Source organism: Capricornis sumatraensis, chromosome 2 (assembly GCF_032405125.1).
Source record: "Capricornis sumatraensis isolate serow.1 chromosome 2, serow.2, whole genome shotgun sequence".
NCBI classification, from domain to species: domain Eukaryota; kingdom Metazoa; phylum Chordata; class Mammalia; order Artiodactyla; family Bovidae; genus Capricornis; species Capricornis sumatraensis.
In genome coordinates, this window is record NC_091070.1 from 131,877,263 (window position 1) to 131,904,907 (window position 27,645).

Genomic DNA, 27,645 nt, shown 5'->3' on the forward strand with positions numbered 1-27,645 from the left:
GCGGGTGAGGGGAGTGGTCTGGAGAACAGGCTAAACTTAGAAGCCTGTGGGTGGCTTCTGTCGCCTCCCACTGGCTTTCCTCCCCTGGAAGGGGGGTGGGTTTGGCCTTGGGCAGGGTGTGACAGTTCCACCTTCCCCTCTGGGGTCATCTTGGGAGTTTAGAAAGCTGGGGCCTGGTTGAGGAGACAAGAGACTTTGGCAAAGAATAACATTTTTTTTTTTTTCAGTGGTACTTCCTCCCCCTTCCCCCAATTGTTAGCAGCCTGTTGTGAGCAGCAGGGGACGGGGTCAGGTGGGCGGTGCTCAGAGCTCATTTCTCCACTCCGGCTCCACTTGCAGGGACAGGCCCCCTTCACCCTCCCGCTCCTGGGGGAGGTAGTCGTGATTTTTGGGTCCTAGAAAGAGAGGGGGTGAGCTTTGTCTTAGTCACTTACCTCATCCCTCAGTACTGCCCCTCTTCTGGCCCACCCTGGCCCAGCCATACCTGAGGTAGAGGGGCTGAGTTTGCTCAGACCTTGGAGTAAGTTCTGCCCCTGCTGCAGGTCCAGTTTGGCAGGGAAGGGGCACCCAGTATACCCCCCGTTTTCTTTACAGAACTCCAGGAATCTGTGGGGTACAGAAGCATTCATACACAGCTGCACAGGGCTGACCGAGTGCCTGCAGAGGCTGGAGGCCCAGCCTGGGTCCTGCACACTGGCCTATGCCTGGGGGCAAGTTGCTTAACCTTGGCAAATGGAGATGTTAAGATAAAACAGATGGGAAGATTACCTGAGCCCCAAGGGTGCTTCATAAAACTACAGCTCTCCTAGGCTAGGGGGTGGTGTTACTGACTCAGTGGACATGAGTTTGAGCAGACTCTGGGAAATAGTGAAGGACAGGGAAGCCTGGTGTGCTGCAGTCCAGGGGGTCTCAAAGAATCGGACACAACTTAGTGACTGAACAAAGCTTGTAGCCATCAAGAGGGACGGAGGGTGGGATGCTCACACTTTCCAGTCGGGGTCGTGGCCCAGCAGGAGCGGGTTGCCCACCACGATGAGCAAAGCCTTGGCCCGAGTTACTGCCACATTGAACCTCTGGAGAGAAGAGGTGGTGGGGGTCACAGCAGGGAAGGGTCCCCTGGGAGGAGTACCCACCAGCCCACCAGCCCTCCAACCTTGGGGTTCTTGAGGAAACCCAGGTTAAAGTCCAGATCCAGCTGCACAAAGCTCTGGCTGCTCCGAACGGTGGAGATGAGGATGACGCTGCGTTCCTGGCCTTGAAACTCTTCCACAGAGCCCACCTAGAGGGGAGGGAGGCAGGGCCCGGGGCACTCAGCAGGGGACCCAGGAACCAGCCCCGCCTGCCAGAGCCTGAGGACAGTTGTCACAGTGGAGGGAGCCAGGAAGGAGGACAGGACTATGCTGTGCTAGCTGAAACCTGAAAAGTGAATCCAGTTAGTGGTGGGAACTGGAAAGGCTTCTAAGCAAAGAAAACAGGATTCCAAAGAACACTAACTCAGCAGAGTTTTTCAGACTTTCACTCAGCACTTGTTTAAGTAACTCTAGGCCCTAACCCAGACCGCCTGAATCAGAATTTCCACCGGAGAGGCCTCTAATTCCTATAAAGTACCCATTTTCAACCCTGGCTGCGCAGATCGCAGATCACCTGAGGAGCCATAAAGAACAGCTGCCCTGGCTCTGCCCCCAGATAGCTGTGTTAATTGGTTGGGTGGAACCCTGGCCCTGGCAGCACTAAAAGCTCTCCAGGTGATTCTTATCTGAGAAAGAGTAGAGCTAGCTGTCAACTGACTCGGGGAGAGAGGTGAGTGGAGACATCATCACACGACAGGTCGGGCTGGCTAGGGAGACTGGACTTTATCCTTAGGGTAGAGACTTTAAATCAGCCTGATCCTAAGAATCCTTCGGGGTAACTGCTAAACACACAGGCTTCCTGGCCCCAGCCCAGACCTACAACTTGGGATCTCCAGCAGTGAGAAGCCAGGGGAAAGCCCAAGTCTGTCTCAGGCAGCGAGGGTGGGGCAGGGACTGGGGCTGTCCCAGGAGCAGTAGGGCAGGGACCCAAGGAGGTGTCTGGAAGTGGGGTAGCGAGGGAAACAGAAGTCAGGGGGGGAGTGTGAAACAGTGGTGAGGGTCACCTTCAAGTCCTTGATGTCGTCTAGTCCCCGAAGCTGCTTGTCAAGTTTGGTGATGCAATAACGGATTTTTTCCACCTGGAAGATGGGGACAGGTGCCTTTCTCTCCTGCCATTACCCCAGCACAAGAGGGAGCCAGGCAGGAGGCCAGGGAGCTGGGGGGCAAAGAGGAGGTACAACTGACCTCTGAGCTCTTCTGAGATATGGGGCCAGCAGAGAGGCCTGAGCTGGAGCCTCTGCCTAGCGGTCTGGCTAGGTATGGGAATGTTCCCTTGATGGGAACTGAGGGCCTGACCTGCTTCCGGTATGGGGAGATGACGCCCACATTTCGGGGGCTCAGACGGGCTTTGCCCTTCTTGGAGGAGGGGGCCAGGAGCTGCTTCAGGTAGGAAGTCACTGTGGCAGCCTCTTCTGGGTTGAAGAAGGACGGGCTGTTGCCCTCACGCTCATCCTTGCCCATTACACCGTGAAAGATGATTGGAAAATCCTGGACACAGGGGAAACCTTCAGTTGGACCTCCCTGACTCCCTTCCCTTCCACCCCCAAACCCTTCCAGGGAATGGGGGATCCCAGGTAACTAAGGGCAGGGCTTGTGCCTTCCACTCAGAGACTCCTGCTACCCAGACCCTCGGTAAGAGGGAGGCTGGGGTACAGGTGTGGGGAGCCTGAGCCCCAGCCCCGCTCAGCCTCACCTGTCGAGGCAGACCCTCCCAGCGGCAGAAGCGCTCTCGGTCAACAACATCCGCACAGGCCTGCAGCTCCCCATCGTAATACAGCCGGTTAGGAACGTCCAGGATGGTGGGGTGAGACCTAGGAGGAGGAGGAGGAGGAGGAAGGAAGAGCAAGACCAGACAGGGGCAGGCACCCCTCCACCCACTCACACACTATCCTGTCCTGCCCACTGCATAGCAGACTCATTCAGTTACAGCTTTTGCAGCTGGGCACTAAGAGACCTGGGTTCAATCCCTGGGTCGGGAAGATACCCTGGAGCATGAAATGGCAACCCTCTCCAGTATTCTTGCCTGGGGAATCCCACAGAGAGAGGAGCCTGGTGGGCTGCAGCTCATGGGGTCGCAAAGAGTCGGACATGACTGAGCAACTAACACATGCACAGTTAACCACAGAAAGCAGAACCAAATGTGGCTCCAGAAAGCATCCAATCCACAGATTTCAAATTTAAAAGAAAACACCAAGAAATTAGGGACCCACTCTCAAGTCTCAATTTTGCCAAGGAAGGATAATACAAAAACACATATCACTGACTATCACCATTACTGGATGAGATAATGTGTTTAAATCCAAAAATATGGAGAAGGAAATGGCAACCCACTCCAGTATTCTTGCTTGGAAAAGTCCATGGACAGAGGAGCCTGGCGGGCTGCAGTCCATGGGGTTACATGACTGAGCGTGTGTGCATGAAGGTGGAGGGAGATGGGTTGGTAGCATTAAACTGGTAGAACTAAAAAAAAAAAAAAAAAAAAATCCAAAAATACAAGCAGTACTAACACAACAGCTAACATTTATTTGCATTCTTAGTGGACTCATCTAAGGAACTAGTTCCCACCTAGGAACTCAACTGAGCATTTCAGATGCAAGAATTCTCTGACTAAAGGAAGTATACAGCTCTTTAACTTGAATAATCATTAATTGTCTGTATTATTCTCATTTCTCCTTGGATTGCCTAGAAACTTCACCCGGGACCTGCCTCAGACATATTTCAGTGTCTGGGAACCACTGACCATCCCCTGATATACAAATAGGCGAACTGCTCTAGAGTGAGGGCACTTGCTAAGTCACACTATCTACAAACAGCAGTGATGGGACTGCAGAGGAGACCTTCCAGTTTACAGTCTTTTTGCTCTGTATAGTCTCTGAGCAACAGGACTGTGGGATGGAGGCTACAGCTGGGCTGGCGGAGGGTGTGGGGTACCTGTAGTTGCGCAGTAGCTTGGTTATGAACTGGGGGTTATAGCCATCCGGGCCCTTCTTGTATAGGCCATTGAAGGTGAGCAGCCGCTCCAGCAGTGAGTACCCCAGCCCGTGCTTCTGGGCCAGCGGGCAGCGCAGCACAGGCCCCAGCTGCCGAGGGTCCCCTGCCAGCACCAGCTGCCCTCCTGGGTTGTCTGTTTCTTTGACTTCCATCAACCCTGGAAAGTGGGGAGTGATGGGGAGAAAGGCATATGGTGGGGCCTGACATCATATGGGGCATACTTGCAGCCCCCTCAAAACCCCTCACCTGCTATGGCCACCAGGCTCTCTGGCTCCATGGCATGGCCAGCCTCGTCGATGAAGATGTGTGTGAAGTGATCGATGGGAAACTGGGCCGAGACCAACCTGGGAGGTGTCAGGCCAGGCAGGGGTCACACCCAGACTGTCAAACCTGAATGCTCACCTAGGCCAGCCCTCCCCTCAACTCCCCAGCCTGCTACCTCTTTACTAACACAATATTAAGAGATGCACACACACACACTTCCCACCTGCTGGCAGTGATGAGCGTGGTAATCAAGACGCGATATTCCTGCAGCTTCTTCTTGGAAGGAAATACAAAATCGCCGTTCTTTGCATCCCAGTTACAACAGGGCTGAGGGTTGGGCAGGGAAAGGAGTCAGCTTGGCTTCACCGCCGATTTCACCCTCACTCTGGCTCCAGGGCCCCCAGGCAATTTTATTTATTTTCTCTCACTTTACACACAACTGAAACTAAAACCCAGAGAGGGCACCTGACCCACCCAAGGTCACACAGTGAGTATCTCAGAATGAGGGTCTCCTGGTTTCCTGACCCAGAGCAGCACCCACTGTCCGTTGGCCGCTTGCCTTCCCTAGGTACCTTGATGTCCTCAGGGACCAGGTGGATATCCCTGCTGGGGGCCAGGAGGCGGTAGATGGAGCTGGGTAGGTGGACCCGGAGGCGCTGACAGAGGAGGTCAGCCCCTGAGTTGGACGGAGCGCAGGCCAGGATATGGGCTTTGGGCAAGTGCTTCACCACCTGGGGTGGGGATAAGCACAGTGTGGGAAGCGGCTTCTGGTCTCCAGGTGGGGGGTGGTGCACAGAAGTGTGGTTGTGACTCAGGCTGGCGCAGTGTGGCATCTCTCTCCCATTGCTAGGGGAGGGAGTGACTAAAAAGGCAAGTTCTGATCCCCAGCCCACTGCAGTCCAAGCAGGACTTTATGCTAGAAAACTGCTGCAGTAAATATAAAAGGCTACCATGACTGATGCTGAAGCTCCAACACTTTGGCCACCTGAGGCGAAGAGCTGATTCATTGGAAAAGACCCTGATGCTGGGAAAGACAGAAGGCAGGAGAAGGGGACGACAGAGGATGAGATGGTTGGATGGCATCACTGACCAATGGACACAAGTTTGAGCAAGCTCTGGGAGACGGTGAAGGATAGGGAAGCTTGGTGTGCTGCAGTCCAGGGGGTCACAGAGTCTTACACGACTGAGCGACTGAACACAGCAATCATGACTAAGACACGAACTGCAGTGTGGAGTAGTGCAATACTCAACGTGCACACAGTGCTCAGAGCCACACTGGCCCTCGGTGCCAGCTCAGGGGAGTGTGTTTGGGGAGCTGGAAGGAAGCAGAACCTGGGGCCAGCTGCTTGGTTCCAGGGGGACTCAGAGTGTAGGCCACAGGCTCAGGCCCCACCTGCTTGATGGCTTCCACTAGGGTGACAGTCTTGCCAGTCCCCGGAGGCCCAAAGATGATGTAGGGGGCGGGGCGGGTGGTGCCCATAACGATGTGCTTCATGGCCTGCAGCTGCTCCGGGTTTGACTCCAGACTCCGGTCGTACAGCCTGGCAAAGTGCCACAAACACGATGTTGTTGAGTCCCAGAAGCCTCCCTGACCGCATCCCCTGCACCCATACTTCAAGTGGCCTGGACCCCCTGCCCACAGTCTCACTTGAGCTTCACATCCGAGGGCAGCAGCGGGACTCCACGAGAGGCCACAGGGAAGAGCATGGGCCCAAGTGGCCAGCGCCCTGTCAGCTCCAGGGCACGGTGCTGCACCCGCAGGGGCTGGCGGTTGAAAGTGAAGTTCACCTTGAAAGTCATCCCATCCACAAAGCGGCTCAGGAGGCTTTGGCAAGGGAAAAAAAAGGGGAAGCATTCCAATAAGGAGGGGTGGGCAATAAAAGGCCAGGACTCTCTCCATCTACCCCAAGCCCACACCCTTTCCCAGACCTCCAAGCAATTCTCTAGGAAAGGAAGCTGCTGAGGCACCTCAGGGTCGCCCCCTGGTCTGTCCCTGGGGTCCCACTCACTGTGGTGAGAAACACCCTCCTCCCTTGGCCTTTGGGCCATCTGTAGACGTTCCTACAGCTCAGGGTTCCCTCAACACCTACCTGGTGGAAAAACTCAGCTTGACCCGGTCCAATTCCACCTTGTGCACAAAGCCCTTATAGGTGACAGCGTCCTCGTGATATGTCTCAGAGGACAAAAGGGCAAATAGGTGGTCACCCCGCAGCACTGAGGGGCGGCTCTCAGCTACCCCAGGAACCTAGGAAGCAAAAGCACCAGCAAGCTTCTAGCCCAAGATGACCAGTGGAGGGCCCACTGAGACCCCCTCCTGAAACACAAGATCTGACGAGCCACATCTACCCTGGGGTTCAGGGAGCTTTGCTTCTTTCCTCTTCCACCAGGCAGGGCAAGAATCAGGGGAGATGGGGAAGGGACAAGTTTGCCCAAGCTGCTCAGAGATGCTGAGTCCAGGAGTCCTGGCAACCCTCCAGGGCACGATTTCAAGAGCCAGGGGTCAGCTTCCCAGTAAGTCCAGCTGCCCTCTTGGCCAGTTCAGTTTCTACTCTGCCTTTAAAACCTTGTTCAAAACTCAGTTTCTGCAGGAAACATTCCCTGATCGTCCTTACTTGCTGTCTCTTCTCACTTGGTGCCTTTCTCAGAACATGGGTGCAGGAATCCGTTCTCGTGTGCAATTCTGGACTTATGTATACACATTCAACATCTGAGAGCTGGAGAGGTCTCTAAGAATTATCTTCCAGACTTCCCTGGTGGTCTAGTGGTTAAGAATCTACCTTCCAATGCAGGGGACTCGGGTTCGATCCCCAGTGGGGGGAACGAGGATCTCACATGCTGCAGGGCAACTAAGCCTGCACGCTGCAACAAGAAAAGCCTGCACACTGCAGTGAAGATCCAGTGCAGCCAAAAAAACCCCAAACAGATAAACAAAAAAGAACACGAATCATCTAGTTCAGCTCCATGCTTTTCAGGTGAGCGAACTAAGGCCCAGAGATAGCGAAAGACTTGCCCAAGGTTACAGAGCCAAGTGATAGCCAAGTCTGGGCTAAAACCCCCCTCTTCCCTATTACCCTGCTCTGATGCCTCTTTCGGGGGCCTAGATGCCTATTCTGCTCCTTGCTGAGCCCTCTGGGACAGGAACAGCGTCGTTATCCTTTTGTTCTACCCACAGTCTGTGGGATGGCTAACTTGAGTCCATCCTCCCTACTACCAACCCAGGCCCTGACCTCCAAGGTGAGCAGACGGGGGTTCCGGTCTATGGGGTCCCAGGTCATGGGCACTGACTCCAGGTCATAGTGCCGGATGTCATGCTCCATCTGCAGCTCCTCCAGGTGCAGCAGCAGCCGGAGCTTCACCTCATAGTTCCTCCACTTCAGGGCTGTCTGAAGCTGGGCCCTGGCAGTGACGGGTGGGGAGATGGGAGGGGAGGGATAGGAACAGGATGGGTCAGGCAAACCCCATGTCCCGGAGCACCTCTCCCCCTGCAGCCCTGAGACTATGAAAACGTCAGGAATCAGGAGAGACTAGAAGAGCAGAGAAGCAGATGGGGGTCAGAAGCCTCTAAGAAGAGAGTCCCTGCCCGCCAACCTCAGACCTGCATTGTGGATCCTGGAGCCGGAAACACTCTCTCTCAAAGATCCTCCCATGACTCGCACCCTCACCTCATTCAAATGTCATTCTCTGCTCAAATGTCACCTCCTCGAAGAGGCCAGGACTAGCTGTCCTCTGCAGAACAGCATAGCCCACCCCTTACCCTGCTTTAACGTTGGTTAGTTCTTCATAGTCCTCATCACTACATAAGATGAGAAATGCTCACTTTCCCCAGCTACAATGTCAGGGCCTTCATGTGAGTGATTCACCTTGAATGCAGCCTGACACATGGTGTGTTGGCCAGTCAGGGGATGAATGAACTGAGCATGGGAGGCTGAGGACAGAGGCATGGGGCAGAAATAAGAAGTGAGCAAAGAAGAAACATATAAAGCAGTGTGAAGGGTGCAGACGGATGGTACTTACTTGATCTCAGCAATCTCCTTCGGGGCAGTGAAAATACTTGTTCCCCGAAGAAGGATGGGGAGCAGCTGTCTGAGGCGGAGGGGTGGGTAGTATGTTCCCAGTGGCAAACTGAACTCCAGGTCATAGTTCTTAGCACTGCAGGAGGGGGGACAAGAAAAGCTATTACAAACACAGAGACCCTTCGCCTTCAAAGACTCTGAGAAGGCCCTTCCCTGGGCTAGGCACAAAGCCCCGCTTCGATACTATTGCTGAAAGGGGTCAGCAGCCTTTGCCCTAGAAGAGAGGACTCATTGTCTCACGAGGCTGCTCATGCCAAGGCTGGACCATTTTCATTTTTAGAAAGCATGATACTTGAAAGCATTAAAAGAAAAAAAAACAAAAAATATATATATATACTATATGGAATTCCCTGGCAGTCCAGTGGTTAGGACCCTATACTTCCATGGCAGAGGGGGTCTGTCTTTGATTCCTAGTTGGGGAACTAGGATCCCACAAGCTGTGAGGTTATCTATATACATATACATATACAAACAATACATGTTCATTAGAGAAAAAAAAATCAGAAAATAGGTAATTAATAAATAAATGGGTAAATAAACAAACATGCTTACCATCCAGGGATAACCACTGTTAACTTTTTGATATGTAGCCTTCCAGACATTTTTCTTTGTCAATATGTATTATACAAATATATTTTAAATTAATTAGCCAATAAATTAATTAACTTCTTGGCTGCCCTGCATGGTTTGTGGGATCTTAGTTGCCTATGAGGGATAGAACTTGTGCCCCCTGCAGTGAAAGCTTGAAGTTCTAACCACTGGACCCTCAAGGAATTCCCCTATACATATATTTGTAGCAGAAAGAGCACAGTGGTCTCACAGTTTGCTTTTATAGCTCAGTATTTTGTGAACACCTGGACATATTAAAAAGAGATGTCTACACCTATGATTCCATTCACATGACATGTCCAGAAGAGGGAAATTGAAAGAAGTACATGAGTGGTTGGTGAGGGCTAGGAGGCGAGGGGGCCGGGGCACAAAACGGGTGACAACTAAAGGGTATGGGCTCCTTTTGGGGGTGATGAAATGTTCCAAAATGGATTGTGACGATGGTAGGGCCTAACTGTGAATATGCTAAGGAAATCACAGATTGTACACTTTAAAGGAATGAATTGTGTAGTATGAAAGCTGTTATGATGGAGAGGGGGAGAGGAAGAGAGAGAAACACGACCACCCCAGCTGTCTGATAATCCATCATACAGTCAAAAATACTTGAAACTTCCACACTGTCCTCATATCCGCTTTTCTTCTTAGAAAAGGGCTCTGAGGTCTGGAGGAGTTAAGAACTCACCATCAGGAAAGGGGCCCACACGGTGATGTGGGGAGGGCCCCCCAGCCTGAACTGGGCCGGACGGAGGACTTACCGGTCGGGTCTCTCTCCTTCCTCTATCCGGCTGGTCACCACAGGGTTGCGAGCGACCTGGGTCCGCTTGAAGGGAGTTGTGGGTTTCAGCTGTGCTGCCAGGGGACTGTGGGCCACGGCGGCTAAGAAGCGGGCGATGTAGAACGTGCCAGCTCCTTCTGAGCCTGGCTCTCCAGGGCCCAGCAGCTCCCAGAGCACTGTGGCTGGGAAGTAGCCCACAAAGCTGGTCTTACAGTGAACATGGAGCTCATAGCATTCACCTAGGAGAAGACAGCTAAGTGAGTCGGGTTGGGGAGGGAGCTGCCCAGGAGCATCCCAACCTTGACATCCCCCAGATAGCCCCTACCCAAGGCAAGCCCCACCAGCCTGCAACAGCACATTCTCGAAGCAACAGACCCTCCTAGGGCAGGCCTCCGGCCACCAGAGGCTCTTTGAGAGCCCACTCACCTGGGCCCAGGAGGCAGGGCAGCTCCCGGTCTCCATTGCAGAAGGAAAACTGGGGGGTCCGGCAGAATGGGAAGAGGTGGGTGAGGGTGACAGGCTGGGTTCCTCCATTCCGAAGCCTGAGGGTCAGCACCTCCTTGCGGTTCAAATCCAGGCGGATAAGGAGCTGTCCATCTCGGGCTTCGTGGGGCCCCTGGACTTCCACATTCACCCCATGTTTCCCATGCATATACTCAGCCCTGGGGAGAGCGGGAGTCAAGGGCGGGCAGGGCTGCAGCAGGAGCAGACAGGACTGGGGGTTGCCCTCGGGAAAGTCACAGAATGGGGAGGATGGCCAAGTGCCAGCCATGCTCAGGAAACCCACCCCTCAACTCAAGCCAATTAGCTCCTTCCCTGCCCTTCCCTCAGTCCTTGCAGGAGGGAGCCCCCACCCCACCCCCGCCAAGCCCAGGCAAGCCCCAGTCACACGGTTTCCCACACGCCCAGGCCCCTCTTGCACACCCTGTCACACACAAGCACACCTGTCATGAAAGATAGTGGCTAGCAGTGACCTGTGGTGTTTGCTCATTTCCAGCCCCGGCTTCATTCTCCTCTTTTCTGGGAACCACACGTCGGCCCAGCGGTCGAGCCCGAAGAACCTGACTCGGGTCTTGGTGACGTAGGCCAGATTGGCAATCTTCATTCCATACAGCATGGAGGAGAAGCCAGGGGCAGGGGTCCCAAAGCTGCCGGGAGCAGAGGAGACTGGGGAGTGAGGGCCAGGGGGTGGCAAGCTGGGGAGGGCGTCTGAGAGCCACTCTGTGCGGGACAGGATGGGGCTGGGGACAGAGACTCGGGCCGGGACGGCAGGACTTCTTAATGTTTTCAGGGAAGGCAAGGGGACCCTCCCCAAGACTAAATACGATTGTTTTAAATAAGCAGCAGGTGGTGGAGGTTGCACTTCTGAGGAGAAAAGTCCAATGGTGGGCTGTTGAGATGGAGGACTAAGGGAAGAGAGTAAGAAATGAAGAGCTAGGGCAGGGTGGGGGCAATTTGGGACAGAAAAGATATAAACACTGAAGCAGAAAGAGTTAAGGCAGAGGGGGAAGCCGAAGAAGCTGATTGGTAGGGTGGTGGTGGGGAGTGGATCCCAGGTCCAGCCCGCTGGTGGAGTGAGAGGGGGCAGAGAGTGCAGGTGTCCAGGGTATGTGGGCAAGGTGGCTGATCAGACAGCAGTGTCCCCCCGAAGTCAGAGGGTGCAGGTAGAACCCAAGCAGGAAGGGAAAGGATCCTTCTCCAGAGATCAAATAGCTTGTTTGGGCCTAGAGAAGGTGAAGACAGGGAAAACTGGTCAGAAGGACAATAACCCCAAGGTTCAGTGCCTGGATTTCAGTTTAGTCAACTCGACAAACACTTACAGAGACCTGTTATGTGCCAGACACTGTGCTAGAGGCTGGAGGTTCAAAGAGGCCTTGAGGAGCACGGAGGGAACACATAATTCCAGCCCCTGCCTGGAGCTCAGAGGGGAGGAGCTCAGACTTGGCGGCTTCCCCAGGAAACAGCGTCAGAATTGAGTCCTGAAGGATGAATGGGTGTCATTCAGGCGCAGGATGGAGCACAGAGTGTGAGCCGAAGTGTGGGGGCGTGAGTGGGGGAAGCTGGGGGGACCAGCCTCTCTGACACTAGCTGGGTCACCTTGGGTCACTGTACCTCGCAGAGCCTCACTTTGCTCCTCTATAAAATGGGGGTAACAGCAGACCTATCGCCCGGGGTGGTTGTGTGGACCACAGGGAGACCGACACTGTGGTGTCCACCTAGCCCAGTGCTTGGCACATAAGATCTCAGTAAGGTGCACTATGATTAGTATCACATCCAGTCTGGTTGTACTAGAGTGAAGAGTGCAAGGAGGGATTGGCAGGAGGCAGCAGAGGTGGGCAGGGACCAGGTCTCGCATAGTTTTGCATGCCAAGCCATGAAGCCTGCACCTGACCCTGAAGGCCAGCAGCTCTCCTCCTTTACTGGCACTTAAGGGCCAGAGGACAACCTCAAATGTGACACGTCACAGACACATTCACGCTCTGGACAGCTGACCACCCTCCCTCCATGCTTTGAGGGGAATGAAAGCAAATCCTAGTTCCTAGGAACCATGGCCATCTCTGTTGAACTATTAAGGCTCACCAGCACAAAATAAGATCATTCATGGTTATGGACATTTCCCTGGTGCCCTCTGCCTATAACTCTGCCCCTCTCCCTCCCCCCATGCAAGTGAGTGATACCATTCAGAAAACTTTGAATTGGCTCTCATTTGTCTTAAAAAAGATACTAAATCATGTGAAAACACAACAGAAAATGCTCAAGAAATGTTAGCTACTATTATTAGTATCCTATTAGTAGTAATAGTAGTACTAGTAGCAGCAGTAGTAGTTAAGAGTAGTAACTTACTTCCAGCCTGCACCAGAGGCTACACTGTGGTTACACAACCACCCCATGTTGGTGGGTTTTAAGCAGGGGAGTGGCAAGATCATATTTGCATTTCAGATCACCCAGGCATCAGGAATGGAGGATGGATTTGCTGGAGGCAAGACTGTAGGCAGGGAGACCAGTTAGAAGAAGGCCATTGCAACCGTCCAATTCAAAGTTGACAAGGGTCCGAACAAGGCAGTGGTCAGGATGGAAGAGGAGACAGATCTGATATTTAGAATAAAAAATTAGCAGATTTTGGTTTCGGACAGGAGAGCAAACGTAGGCTGGGAAGAGGGAGGAGTCAAGGACAATACCGAAAGCAGTGGCTTGGCTTCAGGGACTATTCCTGAGATAGGAGGGAGACACAGGAGGAGGGGGAGGCTGGAGGGACGTATGGATCTGGACATGGTCCATCTGATACCCCCATGGTCCACAGGCAGCTAGCTCCATGAATCAGAAGCTGAGGACTCAGGCCAAAGCAAAGCAGAACCTAATAATAAGGAGACGTCAATAGCATTTACAAATATGGAAGTGTTCAGGATCTTCCCAGGGAGTGAGTCGTCTGAGAACCACTGAGGTTAGCACAACCCAGGGAGGAATAGAAAACAGAGCAGGAAGTTCCTGGAGAGGGAAGAGAATCAGGAGGAAGGCTCACAATCAGGTATCAGGCTCAACTGCTGCTGAGGGGCTGAGGCAAAGGGATTGAAATCAACCCTGGTAACTTGGTCAGTGAGTCACTAAGTTCCATGAATCGGCACACACTCAAATGCCAACAGATGCCAGACTCCACAGGTATATTTGATACCTGCAGCCATCTCAGGTCCTACTTTTGAGTCATTAGTATAAGAAGGATTACCCATATCCTTCTTACGTGAATATTCTATGATCTACTACTCTAACCAGGGGCTTCCCTGGTGGCTCAGTGGTAAAGAAACCAGCTGCAATGCAGGAAACACGGGTTTGATCCCTGGGTTGGAAAGATCCCCTGAATGAAATGGCAACCCACTCCAGTATTCTTGCCTGGAAAATCCTGTGGACAGAGGAGTCTGGTGGGTCACAGTCCATGGGGTCACAGAAGAGCCAGATGCGACTAAGGGAATAAACAACAAGTCTAAATAAACAAAAGCTCATGTGCCCTGAAACACCCTGGAGCTCTCAGCTTAGTGGTAGAGAGAAAACAGGACCCTGAGGGGACTGAGCAAAGCCAGGAGTACAAATCCCGTCTAAAAGGAGGAAACGCTACTCATCTCTAGAAAGAGGTCACCAGGCCCAAGATGGCCAGATCTGGCTTTTAAGAGAAACCCAAAGTACAATTTTAAGGTGAAATCTTCCATCTTTGGAAGCTTCTGCATTGACGTCAGCAGGAGGAACTCTGCAAGCTTTGCAGCGTCTATGATAGGTGCTATACCTGTGTGCTAAGTCACTTTACATGTGTCTGACTCTTTGCAACCTCACTGACTGTAGCCTGCCAGGCTCCTCTCTCCAAGGGATCCTCCAGGCAAGAATACTGGAGTAGGTTGCCATGCCCTCCTCTAGGAGAAAGGTACTACCACCTAAGTATCAACAGCTTTCAAATTATTCTTCATATCTATTACCACTATCCAAGTTCACTTGGTTTAAGGTGACATTCATAAAAATTTAAAAAAAAACAACAACAACTTTTTTTTAAAATCACAAACTTAGTACATACTTGTTGGAAAAAAGCACCAATTCTTGCATTATACATCTAGTCATTTGCGTTTCAAGAGGAAAAAAGATGAACAATTCAATAGAAAAACAGAATATTCAACTTAAAGAGCAAACTCTGATCAGGGGTATGAAAAGATACTCCAAAAATAGAGAAATGCAAATTAAAGTAAAAATGAAGTATCATTTTGTTTCCATGAGACTGACAAAAAAGAAGACAGTCACAACAGGTATTACTATGTGGGAAAGAAAACTCTCATACATTGCTGGTAGAAGGGGGAAATATTACAGCCATTTGGAAAACAATCCAGCAACATCTCCTAACATTTGATATGGAGGTATCCTTTAACTCATGGGAATGTATCCATGGAAAATAAACATAACAACATATAAGAACATATGTGCAAGGAGGCCTATTGTAAAGTCCTTCACATTGGCCAAGAATTAAAAACAAATGTCCATCCAAAGGGAGATAGCTGAATAAGCTGTAAACACTCATACCACAGAATATCAGACAGCTATTTAAAAGATTGCATCACATCCATTTGAAAGACTAAAACGTAAAAGGTTGTCAACACCAAATGTTGACAAGGATACAAAAACACCAGAATGCTCGTGCATTGTTGGATGGACTATAAAATGGTACAATCACTTTAGAAAAAGGTCTGATGGTTTCTTGTAAAGCCAAACATAATACTCTGACTTTTTAATAAAAATATTATTATATTGTTCATGAAATAAAAATTCATAAAAAATGTAACATGACTATAACATCTAGAGTAGACCTACCACTGGTAATTATTCAATAAGGACTTGCTGGGAGAATGGGTGAAGAAGTATCAAGCAATTCCAGACCGTTATTTTATACACGAAACAGGTTAACAATGCAAACACTGAACCTCTGGCTGCCAGCAATGCTGTGTGATGGCCCGGAATATCAAGTGTCAGGTTATATGTATTGCACAAATTTGGACAGTCCAACCGCAGGCAAGGTCACACCACAAGACCAGTCTAAAGAAGACTTTGCTGCCAACTACCAAAAAAGAGGTTAAGCAATCTGCCCAAGATCACAGTTTCTAGGACATGTATATATATCAGGGTTTCAAGGTCACTGTTTTCAGTTTGGGGCTATTTTGAATAAAACTGATATATATATATACATACACAAACACACACATATGTTTCCATGTTGGCTTAGCCGTAAAGAATCTGCCTACAATGTATGAGCTATGGGGTTTAATTCCTGGGTCAGCACGGCAACCCACTCCAGTATTCGTGCCTGGAGAATCCCATGGACAGAGGAGCCTGGCAGGCTATACAGTCCATAGGGTCACCAAGAGTCAGACATGATGGAAGCGACTTAGCATGCATGGGTGCATATATATATATATTCCGCACCCCCCCTCACCTTGGCCAAGCTAGCTGCATGTGGGTCCTGGACCAAGGATCTAACCCAAGCCCTTTGCATTGCAAGTGTGGAGTCTTAACCACTGGACTGCCAGAGAAGTCCCTGTGATTTATATTCATATAAGATATACTGTTGTTGTTGTTTAGTTGCTAAGTCCAACTCTTTGCAACCTCATGGACTGTAGCCCGCCAGACTCCTCTGTCCGTGGGGATTCTTCAGGCAAGAATACTGGAATGGGTTGCCATTTCCTTCTCCAGGGAAACTTCCTGACCCATGGATTGAATTCAAGTCTCCTGCTTGGCAGGCTGATTCCTTATCACTGAGCCACCAGGAAAGCCCATAAGAAATATTGGTGGTAAAAGAATACCAAAAGAGTTGGCAGTAAAATATTGGCGGTAAAAAGAAACCACTGATACAGAGAATAACATGTGTGAATCTCAAACACGTTATGCCGAACAAAAGACGCCTTACATAAAAGAGTACATACTATCTGATTCCATTAAATAAAGTTCTAGAATGGATAGTATCTCAAAAAAAAAAAAAATAGATCAGAGCAGTGGATTTTGGGTGGGTAAAGGTGAGAACTAAATAGGACAGGAGATGAAGGAACTTTTTGGGGTGATGTTATGTTTTATATCTTGATAGAGTGTTGCACACAGGTATATGGATTCATTAAAACTCACAGAATGCGACACTTGAAATCTTGTCTATTTCACTGTAGGTAAATTTTACTTAAAAAAAAAAAAGGAGGTAAACATGTGAATTCCCTGGCGGTCCAGTGGTTAGGATTTTGCCTTCTTACTGCCTACAGAGTGGGTTCAGTCCCTGTTCTGGGCACTAAGATCCCACAAGCTGTGCGGAGTGGTCCAAAAAAAAATACCCCATTGTAAACAAATTTTGAACTCTTAGATCAATTGTTGTAATAACAACAATCATGCTGAAGTGTTCAGGGGTGAACTGTGCTGGTATCTGTAACTTATTATGAAATGCATCAAAAAAATTTAAGATAGCTAGATGGGGACATCCCTGTTGGTTCAATGGTTAAGACTCCACAGTTTCACTGCAGGGGGCACTAGTTCACCCCTGGTCAGGGAACTAAGATCCTCACATGCCCACATGGTGCAAGATAAATATAGCAAGACAGATGGATGGGCAGGCAAGTGTCAAATACTAATTAAGAAATCTAGATGAGTGGCCATTGCAACGCCCTGCTCTGCAGGGCCGCAGAGCTGTGCTCAGAAGCTGACCTCGGACCCTACCGACTCTGAGTCTTGGCTGCCCTCACTCTGCCACCCGCCTTCAGAGCCAGACTTGTTGGAGCATCCGTGCTTGCTGCCTCTGCAAATGCATTACAAGGGCCAGAAGCTAGCCCAACAGATGTTCCAGGGAATTTTCTTTTTTTCCTGCAATAGTTGGATTTATCTACAGGTACCTGGCTGAACAGTTAGGGTGGACTGTCTACAGTTACGGCCAGATTTGCTGACACTTCCTCCGTGGCCTATTTATCGCCAGCACCCCCTCAAGTGGATACCTGGTTCAAGACTCAATCATAGAAGAAACCAGGGGAAAGAAAAGAGGCGTGCTAAAAGTGCCTCTGATTGGGATCTTCATGACTCAGTTTTTACTACTGCACTTGCTTTTGTTTTGAGAAACATGCTCACCAGCCAAACTCAAGAATGCACTCGGAGACATGAGGTATAGCAGAAAGCGAAGCTTTGTGGTCTTGCAAAATCAGGTGTCTGATGAGCAGGCACACCCACAGTCCTTACATAAAGTTATCCTAGCATGCAAGCCCCTCTCCCAGTTTCTCACTGGAGTACTATGCGGTGAATAATCTTCCCGGAAGTCACCTAGGTTTGTTCTTTCCCCCTTTATGGGCTGGCCCCTCCCTGACATCTTGTTTCCTCCTTTCCTGTGCACCTCTTTCCGTTTCGTTTATGTTTTGAATTCACCAATTGGGTGAGCCCACGTGAAACCCTTATGTTTTGAATTCACCAATAGAATGAACCCTGGGTGAGAAAGCCTAGGCATCCCACCTTCCCTTTGTTTGTCAGCTTTCCAGTTTTGCATGGCTAACAGTTCCTTATGGCTGTTACACCCACAAGCTGTCACTCAAAGCTAGCTGTTTTTGAAAATGCATCACTTTACATTTTTTAGTTCTTACCTTTTCCTATACAAAACACGAGCTTAAAAAACACCTATGCTCAGCTGTGTATAGATTTTGTTCTCCCTCTATTTCATTTCTCTGTTGGGTTTTAATTTATAAATAGTTTGGACCTTGTCTTCACAAACTTCCTCTGAAATGGAGAACTGAAAACACAAGTATGCAAAGTTCCTTTCAGGTCTACAAAATAATGAAGGATAGAAGCTTCATAAATGATAGTACAATTTAACTATCAAAGTTTTATAATTCATTATAAGTAGCCAGGCTGTTTAAATGTTTTCAATTAAAATTCAGTGCAATTCAAAAAAAAAAAAGAAATCCAGGTGAGGTGAAACCAAGCATGACCCTGTGGGGGCCCTCCAGGGCACAAAAGCCTATCTGTGTCCCTTACTGCTTCTTTGTAGAAATAGACTTCATTCCACCTCCTTGACCTTCCCAGAGTTCCAAGGGGCAGATGCAAACAGCTGCTAATCAGGGAACAGAGGGAAATACAGAAACAAGGTGGGGAAGGGGGATGTGGGGGGTTTGCAGTCAAGAAACAATAGTGCAGCCTTGGGGCAGGGTCCTATTTCCTCCTCAAGGAATACACATAACAATAGCTTTGCATGCTAGGAACTAAGGCCACCACCCAGGTGGATGACAGTAATTTCAGGCAGAGCACAATATTCCCGGAGCCCCACCCTGTTACCTCACCACCAACCAATCAGAAGAAAGTCACACACCCTGCAGCCCTCATTCCAAATTTTGCCTATAACAACTTTTCCTAGAAAACCCTCAGGGAGCTGCCTTAATCATCTGTTTTCTTTGCTTGGCCCCGTAATAACACTTTCTCTGCTCCTGACTGACAGTTTGGTCTATTTGGTGTCATATATGCGTGGGGCACTTCTCACTTTCATGCATTGGAGAAGGAAATGGCAACCCACTCCAGTGTTCTTGCCTGGAGAATCCCAGGGACGGGGGAATCTGGTGGGCTTCCGTCTATGGGGTTGCATGGAGTTGGACACGACTGACGCGACTTAGCAGTAGCAGCATGCGTGGGGCACACCAATTTGTGTTCAGTAACAAGGGTATATGGTTGTTAAATGTCACATTATTTCAACTTTTCATTATGTTTGAAATTTGTCATAATAAGATGTTGAGGAAAAAACCCAATAATGCAATTAGAATATACCAGACAATTAGGAGTCATTTCCATGATGTATTGATGAGTAAGAAAATCAGGAGATGGAAAATGTATAAAACATGATCCTTTTAAAATAAAACAATAACAAAAATACCCTAATTGATCTGAGATACCTTAGTGTGGAACAAAATGTGGCAATGTAGGTGGGATGCTGATATGGGGGGTACCTGTGTGCTCAGTTTCAAAGTTGTGTCTGACTCTGCGACCCTGAAGGATTGCAGCATGCCAGGCTCCCCTGTCCTTCACTATCTCCTGGAGTTTGTTCAGATTCATGTCCATTGGGTTGATGATGCTATCTAATCATCTCGTCCTTTGCCACCCCTTTTCCTTTTGCCTTCATTACCTGACAAAACATTAAGGGTTCCCACTCTTTCACTCTCAACTACCTGCTTAACTGTTTGACAGTAAAGAATCTGCTTGCAAAGCGGGAGACCTGGGTTTGGTCCCTGGGTTGGGAAGACCTTCTGTAGAAGGGAATGGCTACCCACTCCAGTATTCTTGCCTGGAGAATTCATGGACAGAGGAGCCTGGCGAGCTACTGTCCATGGGGTGTCAAAGAGTCAGACACGATTCAGCGACTAACACTTTCACTTTAACTGTTGGATGTATACTTCTCCAGGCTCTTTTCCTTGCATTATATATATATATATTTTAAGTACACATATTTTTTGTGTGTGCTACACATACTATTCTGCAACAGGCTTCTTTCACCATCATGGACACCATGACATTTTACCAAGCCACCTAGCTCTTTTGAATGGTGGCAAAGGATAGCACAGTATGAATGCACTGTGATGGGTTTAACTATTTGTTCAGCAATAGATAGCTAGGTTGCCAACAATTTTTGGCTGTTTCAAATGTTACAATAACCATCCCTCTGGGTCAAAGAGAATGAAGCTTTACTTTGATGTGTGTGCGCCCCTGCATTTAAACTGTGGTCAACCACTGGACCACCAGCAAAGTCCTCGAGATTTGTATTCACATAAGAAACAGTATTGATGTTATTAGTCGCTTAGTTGTGTCTGACTCTTTGGGACCCCATGGACTGTAGCCTGCCAGGCTCCTCTATCTATGGAATTTTCCAAGTCAGAATACTAGAGTGGATTGCCATTTCCTCCTCCAGAGGATCTTCCGAGCCCAGGTATCAGACCCAGGTCTCCTGTGGCTCCTGCGTTGGCAAGCAGATTCTTTCCCGCTGAGACAGCTGGGAAGCCCCCTTTACTTTGATAAGTTCTGCCAAATTGTCCTCTAAACAAGTTGTACAAACTTACATTCTCACTGAAAAGAATTTGAGAAAATCCCTTTCCTAGACCCTAACATCAGAAACCTTCAATCCTTTAAATTTTTGACAATCTGATAAGCAAATGAATGGTTCAGTTCAGTTCAGCTGCTCAGCTGTGTCTGACTCTTTGCGACCCCATGAACTGTAGCAAGCCAGGCCTCTCTGTCCACCACCAGCTCCCGGAGCTTGCTCAAATGAATGGCACTTTGTTTACATTTTCATTTCCCTGATCACGACCATAATCAAGTATCTTTCCTTCTGTTTATTAGTCATTCATATTTCCTCTGTGAACTGCTTGATGATCTCATCATTTTCCCAAGCCCTATGAACTGTTCCTCCTGCTTCTGACTCCACACCTCTCTAATGGTCCATCCCTTAGGAGTCAGCAGGAAGTGAAAGTGAAAGTGTTAGTCACTCAGTCATGTCAACTCCTTTGCAACTCCATGGACTGTAGCCATGGGATTTCTTAGGCAAGAATACTGCAGTGGGTTGCCATTCCCTTCTCCAGGGTATCTTCGTGACCCAGGGATCAAGCCTGGGTCTCCTGCACTGCAAGCAGATTCTTTACCATCTGAGCCACCAGGGAAGCTCTAGAGTCCACAGGAGTTATCACCAAACACAAATCAGATCATTTCCCCCAACTTATGACTCCACAGACTACAGGACTAAGTCTAACCCTTTAATATGGCTCTCCTGATCGCTCCAACATTAAAAACGACACATCAACAAAAACAGAAAACGTTTATTAAGCACTTACTATGTGCTGTCCTAAGAAGCTACTTGCATTATCTCGTTTACTCCTCACAACAACCCTTTGAGGCAGCAACTATTATCATTCCATTTTAGGGAAGAAACTGAAGAACAGGTCCCTACCCCACACCCATTCCAAATGGCAGCTCAGCCATCCCAGCTATTGTACCACCACACTCCCCCTCCAGACTTTTCTGCCACAGTTGGATATCCTGGGTGTGTAACGCCCTGACCCTGGTCCCCGTTGTTTGTTAGGTGGAAGATGACTAATTTTTTAGACCTGGTTCAGGAAAGCCTACTAGCCTGAGGAATGGTATTTCAAAATACAATATCAGATTGTTACTGGCAGAACAGCCATTCCTCAGTTCTTGGCCTCTCGAGGCAAAGAATTCAACTGAGAGACACAAAGCAGTTTCAAGCAGCAGGAGTTTTTAGGTGAAGCAAAAGTATACTCTTGAGAAGAGAGGAGAGTCGGCTGTCTGGGAACCAGAAGCAGCCCCGCAGTGAGGGCAGGGTAGAAGGGTGGAAAGTCCTTCCTGGTGTCCTGAGTTATCTGACTGACAAACTGATTGACAGCTTTAGGTTATTTAACTTTTCTCCTGTGCAGGTGCTTACCCATAAGCACCCAAGCAAAACCTACAGGGGGGAGGGGGAGGTACAAAAAATTGCAATGCTGATTTATTATAAAGATAGCATAATGAACCTTGGATTACTGAGTCACCTCTTAGGCCTGGGTGCACCTGAGCCAACTGGTGATGGTGGTTTGAAAAGCCCTACTGTGTTCCTGACATCTTGCTTGGTCCTGAAACTGGCTGGAAACTTAGAGGTTCCTAACGAAAAAAGGGAGGATGTCTGGGTGTGTTCTGGTCACCAGTGTCCAGGTATGGGGGGAGGGGGAAAGATGGCCCTGTCCAGAATGGGGCAGGACCTGCTCTTGTCTGACTAGCTACCTAAGAAGTGATCTTAACGGGACTTCTAGTTCTATGTTTTACAAACTGGATTGCAACTCTCAATGGGTAAAGACCAGACCAAGGCTTTTGTACAATTGAAGTAAACTAGAATAAAAAATATCAGAAGGTAGGGAATGAGGCTAAGCTTTGTTTTAAGGATACATACTGTTCTGTGAAAGCTGTATATACCAGACCCCATATTAAAAAGCAGAGACATTACTGTGCCAACAAAGGTCCATCTAGTCAAAGCTATGGTTTTGCCAGCAGTCATATACGGATGTGAGAGTTGGACTATAAAAGCTGAGTGATGAAGAATTGATGCTTTTGAACGGTGGTGTTGCAGAAGACTCTAGAGAGTCCCTTGGACAGCAAGGAGGTCCACCCAGTCAATCGTAAAGGAAATCAGTCCTGAATATTCATTGGAAGGACTGATGTTGAACTCCAATACTTTGGCCACCAGATGTGAAGAGCTGACTCATTGGGAAAGACCCTGATGCTGGGAAAGATTGAAAGCAGGAGGAAAAGGGGACGACAGAGGATGAGGTGGTTGGATGGCATCACCGACTCAATGGACAGGAGTTTGAACAAACTCCGGGAGATAGTGAAAGACAGGGAAGCCTGGCGTGCTGCAGTCCATGGGGTTGCAAAGAGTCAGACATGACCAAGCAACTGAACTAAGTGACTGAAAGTAAAATGTAAACTTTTACTGTGGATAGAGGTCCAGAATGAGCTTTCTAAAAACACTGATTCTCTCAGTGTCCTACTTTGCAACTTTTTGTGCTTTCCTGTTTCTGTTAAGATTAAAAACAAAAACCCCACATCACCTCCCCATGGCCTACAATGGCCCACCCAATCCAGCCCCTGCCTCCCTCTGACCTCATGTCACCTGTTCACAGGAGTTCACCCCCAGCCTTGGAGGCGCTACTTCCTCCAACGGCCTGAACTGCCCTCCCCTTGTCTTACATCTGCTAACTCCATTTATCATTCGAGATTCTGCTCAAACATCACTTTCTCCAGAAACTTCTGGTTCCTAGACTCGTCAGGTCTCCAAGTCATAGTCTTGAACATCCTGGGCTTTTTCTCACAAGCAGTTATCAGAACAGTTGTTAAATAAGTGTTTTTTTTTTTTTTTTTTTAAGTATTTGTCTTTAATTGCCTCCTTCTTCCTTAGTTAGGTTCCTTCTGTGTATCTACAGCAACTCACAGTTTTGCTTTGCTCATAGAAGGCATTCAGTCAATATTTGTTAAATAAAAGAATGAGCCTCTTGCCCAAGGCAGGAATCATCTCTCAGAAACTTTTTCATGAGGCCAATGCTTATTCCATAATGGACTCCTAACCAGCAATGTTAATGATAGCTGCCACTTCCAAAGCCCATGCACTCTGTTACCCAAGGGAAATGGCTTACCTATGATATTTTATTTTGGCCTCACACAACTGAGAGAAAGGCAGTATTTTACACACTTAACAGTTAGGGAAATTTAGATACGTGGTTAAATCAAATGCAACTAGTAAGTGGCAGAGTCAGAATTTGAACTCCAGCTATGGAAACACAATCCAGGCTCCTGAAGCTCAGAATGACATGTTTATCTATACATCTGCCACTCCCTACCAGCCTACACTCTTTAGAGGCAGGAACCAGGGCACAGGCAAATGGTAGAGCCCCCATTAAATATATTTGCCAAATGAATAACAAGAGGTGGGAAAAGTTAGTAAGAGTTGAGAGCAGGGTACTTCATAAAATTATAAAATAACCGATTAATAGCTTGAAGGGACCTATTCTTCTCAGTGGAGGAAGTGCCCAGAACTCCTGATACAGGGTGACTTGCTATAGCTCCCTACAACCTCTTCCCTTGTAGATCAACTCTACTTACTAACTCTTTTAGATTCTGGGAAGCATTTATTGAGCATCTAATACATACAAGGCTCTACGCTGGAGACTGAGGGAAAGCTCCAACATGATGAAAGGCTTGTCCCTGTGTTCAGAGGCTCTACAGTGGAGAGTCTCTCTGGTGGAGAGACGCTAGCTCTAACACAAGGTAGGGTGTCATCCAGCTATAACCAGGCTTCGAAGAAGGAGCAATGAGAGCCCAGAGAAGAAGCAATAAACTTCCATTGGGTGGATGAGGGTTGAGGTCATAGCATAAGAAAGTTCCCTCTAATCAGAACAGAAATCTCTTCCACCTGGTGGGTTTTTTTTTTTTTGGCTATGTCACTTAATTCACTCAGTCTGTGGCATCTCACTTAAGCAACCAGGGACCAAAACCGAGCAAGTGTGGTGAAAGCCTGGAATCCTAACTACTAGGTCACCAAGGAATTCCCCGAGGGGCCATGTTGAGTGAACCCAGCTCTGCCTTCTGGAATGACACCAAAGCATAATCCTTTCCCCTCAGGACAGTCTTTAAAATATTCACCAATAACTACCTTGTCCTCTCCAATTTTTCTCTTTGCAAGGCCAACATTTCTCCATTTCGTTGACTGGGTTTCACAAAAAGAATGAATCAACATAGAAGCCTTTCCTCCTCCTCCAAGTACTAAAATGCTATCTAGCCTTCAAAGCAAAGGACAAGGTCAATGCCACCCTCTCCATCGAATTCCCTAATAACTACAGGGGAGTTGTATCTTAGTTGCCTAAAAACAAGTATATACTAAAAAAATTATTTTGAAATCCCTTAGATTCACTCATAATGTATGGTATATGTGGTTTCCTATATGCCTGTTTGTGGCTATCTGACAAAGCCTGTTTCCCCCCCAGTTTTGGAACATATTGTCTAACTTTGATGTAGAAATGACAAAGACTCTCCTTGAAGAAACTTCAGTCAGGCCCCTCTGAACCCTCTTCTGCCTTAGGCTTTAACATTGCCCCACCCCCAAACCCTTAATGCTGTCTCTGAGTGATTCTTCATTTAAGAACCCCTCACTCTGCTGTTGGCTATAAATCCCAGCTGTCTTTGCTATATTGAGAGATTGAGCAAGAGCTCCTCCCATGGCAGTACCTACTGTAATAGTCTCCAACAGTCTTCCTCACCATCTAAACAAGCATTAAGAATGATAGTCTCTTTAACAGAGCCAAAAGAAGTAGTCGACTTTTGTTCAGTCGCGTTGTACCTATTTTTTTTGGACACAGGTGAATTCATGGATGTGCAGTATTGATGGTGTGACTCAATGGTAATTGTTCTCTTTTTATTTTTCCTCCAGCATTTTTCTTATTATCTGTATTACAGTCCTCATGCTATTTTACTATTTATTACAGCACACTGTATGTTTATCACAGCCTCTCCTGCTCCCCTGGCATTATTATATTCCCCACAGTGTCCAGCACAGTGTGGGGACATAAAACAGGTCAGCGTCTTTGCTCCTTCAGGTGCTACTCAAACCCATTAAATGCCCCTCTTAAAACGTGACACTCAGTACTGAAAACAATATTCCAGAAATGATCCGGTAAACCTGGAAAGTCACTTACCTCCTGCCCCCCACCCCAAACCACACTTCTATAAACACAGTCTAACACTTCTTCGGCTCTTTAAGCAGCCATACCCGCCTTTTGGTCTACTGAAACCCAAGGTCTTTTTCAAGACTTCTGTGAGTAAGCCTCAATTCCCACCACCCAGTATTTATTTAAGTCTTTACGTTTATCCCTGTTAAACTGTTTCTTGGTCTTCGGCCCAAGACCCCAAGACTGCAGCCTGTTGATAGAGGTGTTTTTTGAAGCACAATTCCGTGGCTTGACAGGGAGAAGTCTCTTTGCTTTTCACTTGAATGGGAAAAGGAAAGAAGGACCAAACAGCCTTCAGCCACAGGATGAGAAGGGGCCTCGAGGAGACCGGCCCCCCGCGGGTCTCCATGGAGAAGCCACAGGTGCTAATGGAGGTTTGGTACGTACGCAGTTGGTGCCCTTTCCTTCTTCCCCGAGCTCCCTGAGACTCTCCTTCCTACACTGGGTCTCTTCAGCTCTGTGGAATAGTGAACCCCCGAGGAAGCAGCCTCTCAATGAAGGGGCGGAGGTCCTCGCAAAGCTCGCGCCAGGGTGGGCAGCCCCCAGCAGGAAGCTCGTTCCCCGCTCTTCTGCAAAGCCTGGGCTCCCTCCCGAGCTCCCTTCCCCCACGCCGAGCGCTTCCCACCGTCAGCCCCCAACCCCCGCGAGAGGCGCGTGGGCGCAGCACCCGGCTCCCCCAGACATGTCCAGCGCCGCCGCCGGGGGAGCAGGCTGTGGGGGAGGTTCTCCGCCGGACTCGGCGCAGGGGCCCGGCAGGGGCAGAGCGGGTGGGATGCTGGCGGCGCCGGCGGCGCTGGCGGCGCGGGCGGGGCGTGGGCACCGCGCAGGAGGGGGCGCTGCGCGGCCCTGGGACCCGCCGGAGCCACTGGGGGAGCTGCCGTTCTCCCGCGCCCCGGGGCGGGAAGGGTGGCCCCACCGCGGGGGTAGCGGCGGTAAGCTGGGCCCGCGTTTCGGGGCCGGGGAGTGGGCCGGCCCGTACCTGGTCTTGAAGTCCTGGTTATAAATGGTCCTCAGCCGCTCGCGATCTGTCTCCCTGTCCTGTCCCCGATCGACCAGGAAATTCTCGAATCTCTGGCCCGTCTCCCGGAGCTGCCGGCAGCTGAACTTACTGGGCATCGCGGCGGCGACTGCGGCCCAGGCAGGAGGGTTCGTAGAAATGAAACTGAAAGTCGCCGCCGCGGCTGGAAGTTGGCGGTTTTAGGGTGAGGGTGCTGTAGGGTAGAAAGCCCCAACTCCGACCCCAGATCCGGCTGGATCCCTTCTCCCCCGACCAGGTTTCCCTCCTGGGTTCTTGTCCTACCTGAGCCTTCCCTTCGGTCTCTTCGTCCTATCCCCTCCCCCTCTTCCTATTAACTCTTTGCTAAGGAGTCTGACCCCTCCCTCAGGGCCCTCCCCTTACCCCAAGCTCCCTCCCCTGGCTTTCAGCCAGAGACTGAACGTGGCTATCGCCTGGGGCCCCCTGAACAGTCCGGGAGGACTTCCTAGCCTCAGTTTGGACAACTCCCACGCCCACTTAGCAGGGCTTCGCGACTTATTGAAAAGCAGGGGAGCAAAGGGCAGGGACTGGGACCTGGGTCGGCTGCAGCTGGACTGGGGCAGCTCATCCAACACCTCCCCCAGACAGCCTGGGACACAGGCAAGTACGGAAGCGAGAGGCACGCCCCCTCCCCCATTTTCCCTTCTCCGGCTTGCCGACGGTGGGAGGAAGGCGTAAGAGCCAAGAAGTTTGGGGGAAGACCGAGTGTCTCTGATAAAGGTGTGTACGCGTGGGAGGGAGGAACAAGGGGCTTTGCCGGGACGAACAGTTCATTACTTTTTCTGTCACAAAGCCTTCGTTATGTGGAAAGGCTCGCGATCCCTAGTCTTAAGCCACATATTTGGGCACTTAATGCACCCCAGGCTGGATTACTCTTGTTACTAGTGTTTAGCTAAGGGTTGCCCCATTCATCAAAATATTAGCTTCTGGAGAGCAAGAGACTGTTAGGTTAGGCAATAAATGGTTAATAGCTACAGCATCGGTA

At 49.3% G+C, this 27,645-nt stretch overlaps 1 protein-coding gene across 4 annotated transcripts; it reads right to left on the bottom strand.

The window, feature by feature from the left end:
- Positions 1-243: 243 nt before the first annotated feature.
- MOV10 (Mov10 RNA helicase) lies at positions 244-26,810 on the bottom strand. Of its 4 annotated transcripts, XM_068964405.1 has the most exons (21): positions 26,604-26,614; positions 13,714-13,797; positions 10,787-10,990; positions 10,269-10,504; positions 9,823-10,081; positions 8,400-8,534; positions 7,613-7,781; positions 6,476-6,630; positions 6,034-6,210; positions 5,779-5,926; positions 4,958-5,116; positions 4,609-4,712; positions 4,368-4,465; positions 4,062-4,278; positions 2,824-2,941; positions 2,427-2,618; positions 2,135-2,209; positions 1,154-1,279; positions 985-1,073; positions 485-606; positions 244-395 (listed from the first exon to the last, which is right to left on the bottom strand). In XM_068964405.1, exons 2-21 carry the CDS (start codon positions 13,770-13,772, stop codon positions 304-306), a joined length of 2,934 nt encoding a protein of 977 aa, XP_068820506.1. In that variant the 5' UTR covers positions 13,773-13,797; positions 26,604-26,614; the 3' UTR covers positions 244-303. The 4 variants fall into 4 exon arrangements, with proteins under 4 accessions (XP_068820506.1, XP_068820505.1, XP_068820504.1 ...); XM_068964404.1 differs by lacking the exon at positions 13,714-13,797 and having other exon boundaries at positions 10,817-10,990; positions 26,604-26,810; XM_068964403.1 differs by lacking the exon at positions 13,714-13,797 and having other exon boundaries at positions 26,604-26,810.
- Between the last annotated feature and the right edge of the window lie 835 nt (positions 26,811-27,645).

Bases quoted from the DNA above. Each gene is read 5' to 3' on its own strand.
- MOV10 (XM_068964403.1), bottom strand. From the start codon at position 26,740: ATGCCCAGTAAGTTCAGCTGCCGGCAGCTCCGGGAGACGGGCCAGAGA. The intron at 5,117-5,778 runs GTGGGGCCTGAG...TCCCCACCCCAG, and splicing joins TAGTGGAAGCCATCAAGCAG to GTGGTGAAGCACTTGCCCAA. The intron at 396-484 runs GTATGGCTGGGC...CTCTCTTTCTAG, and splicing joins ACTCAGCCCCTCTACCTCAG to GACCCAAAAATCACGACTAC.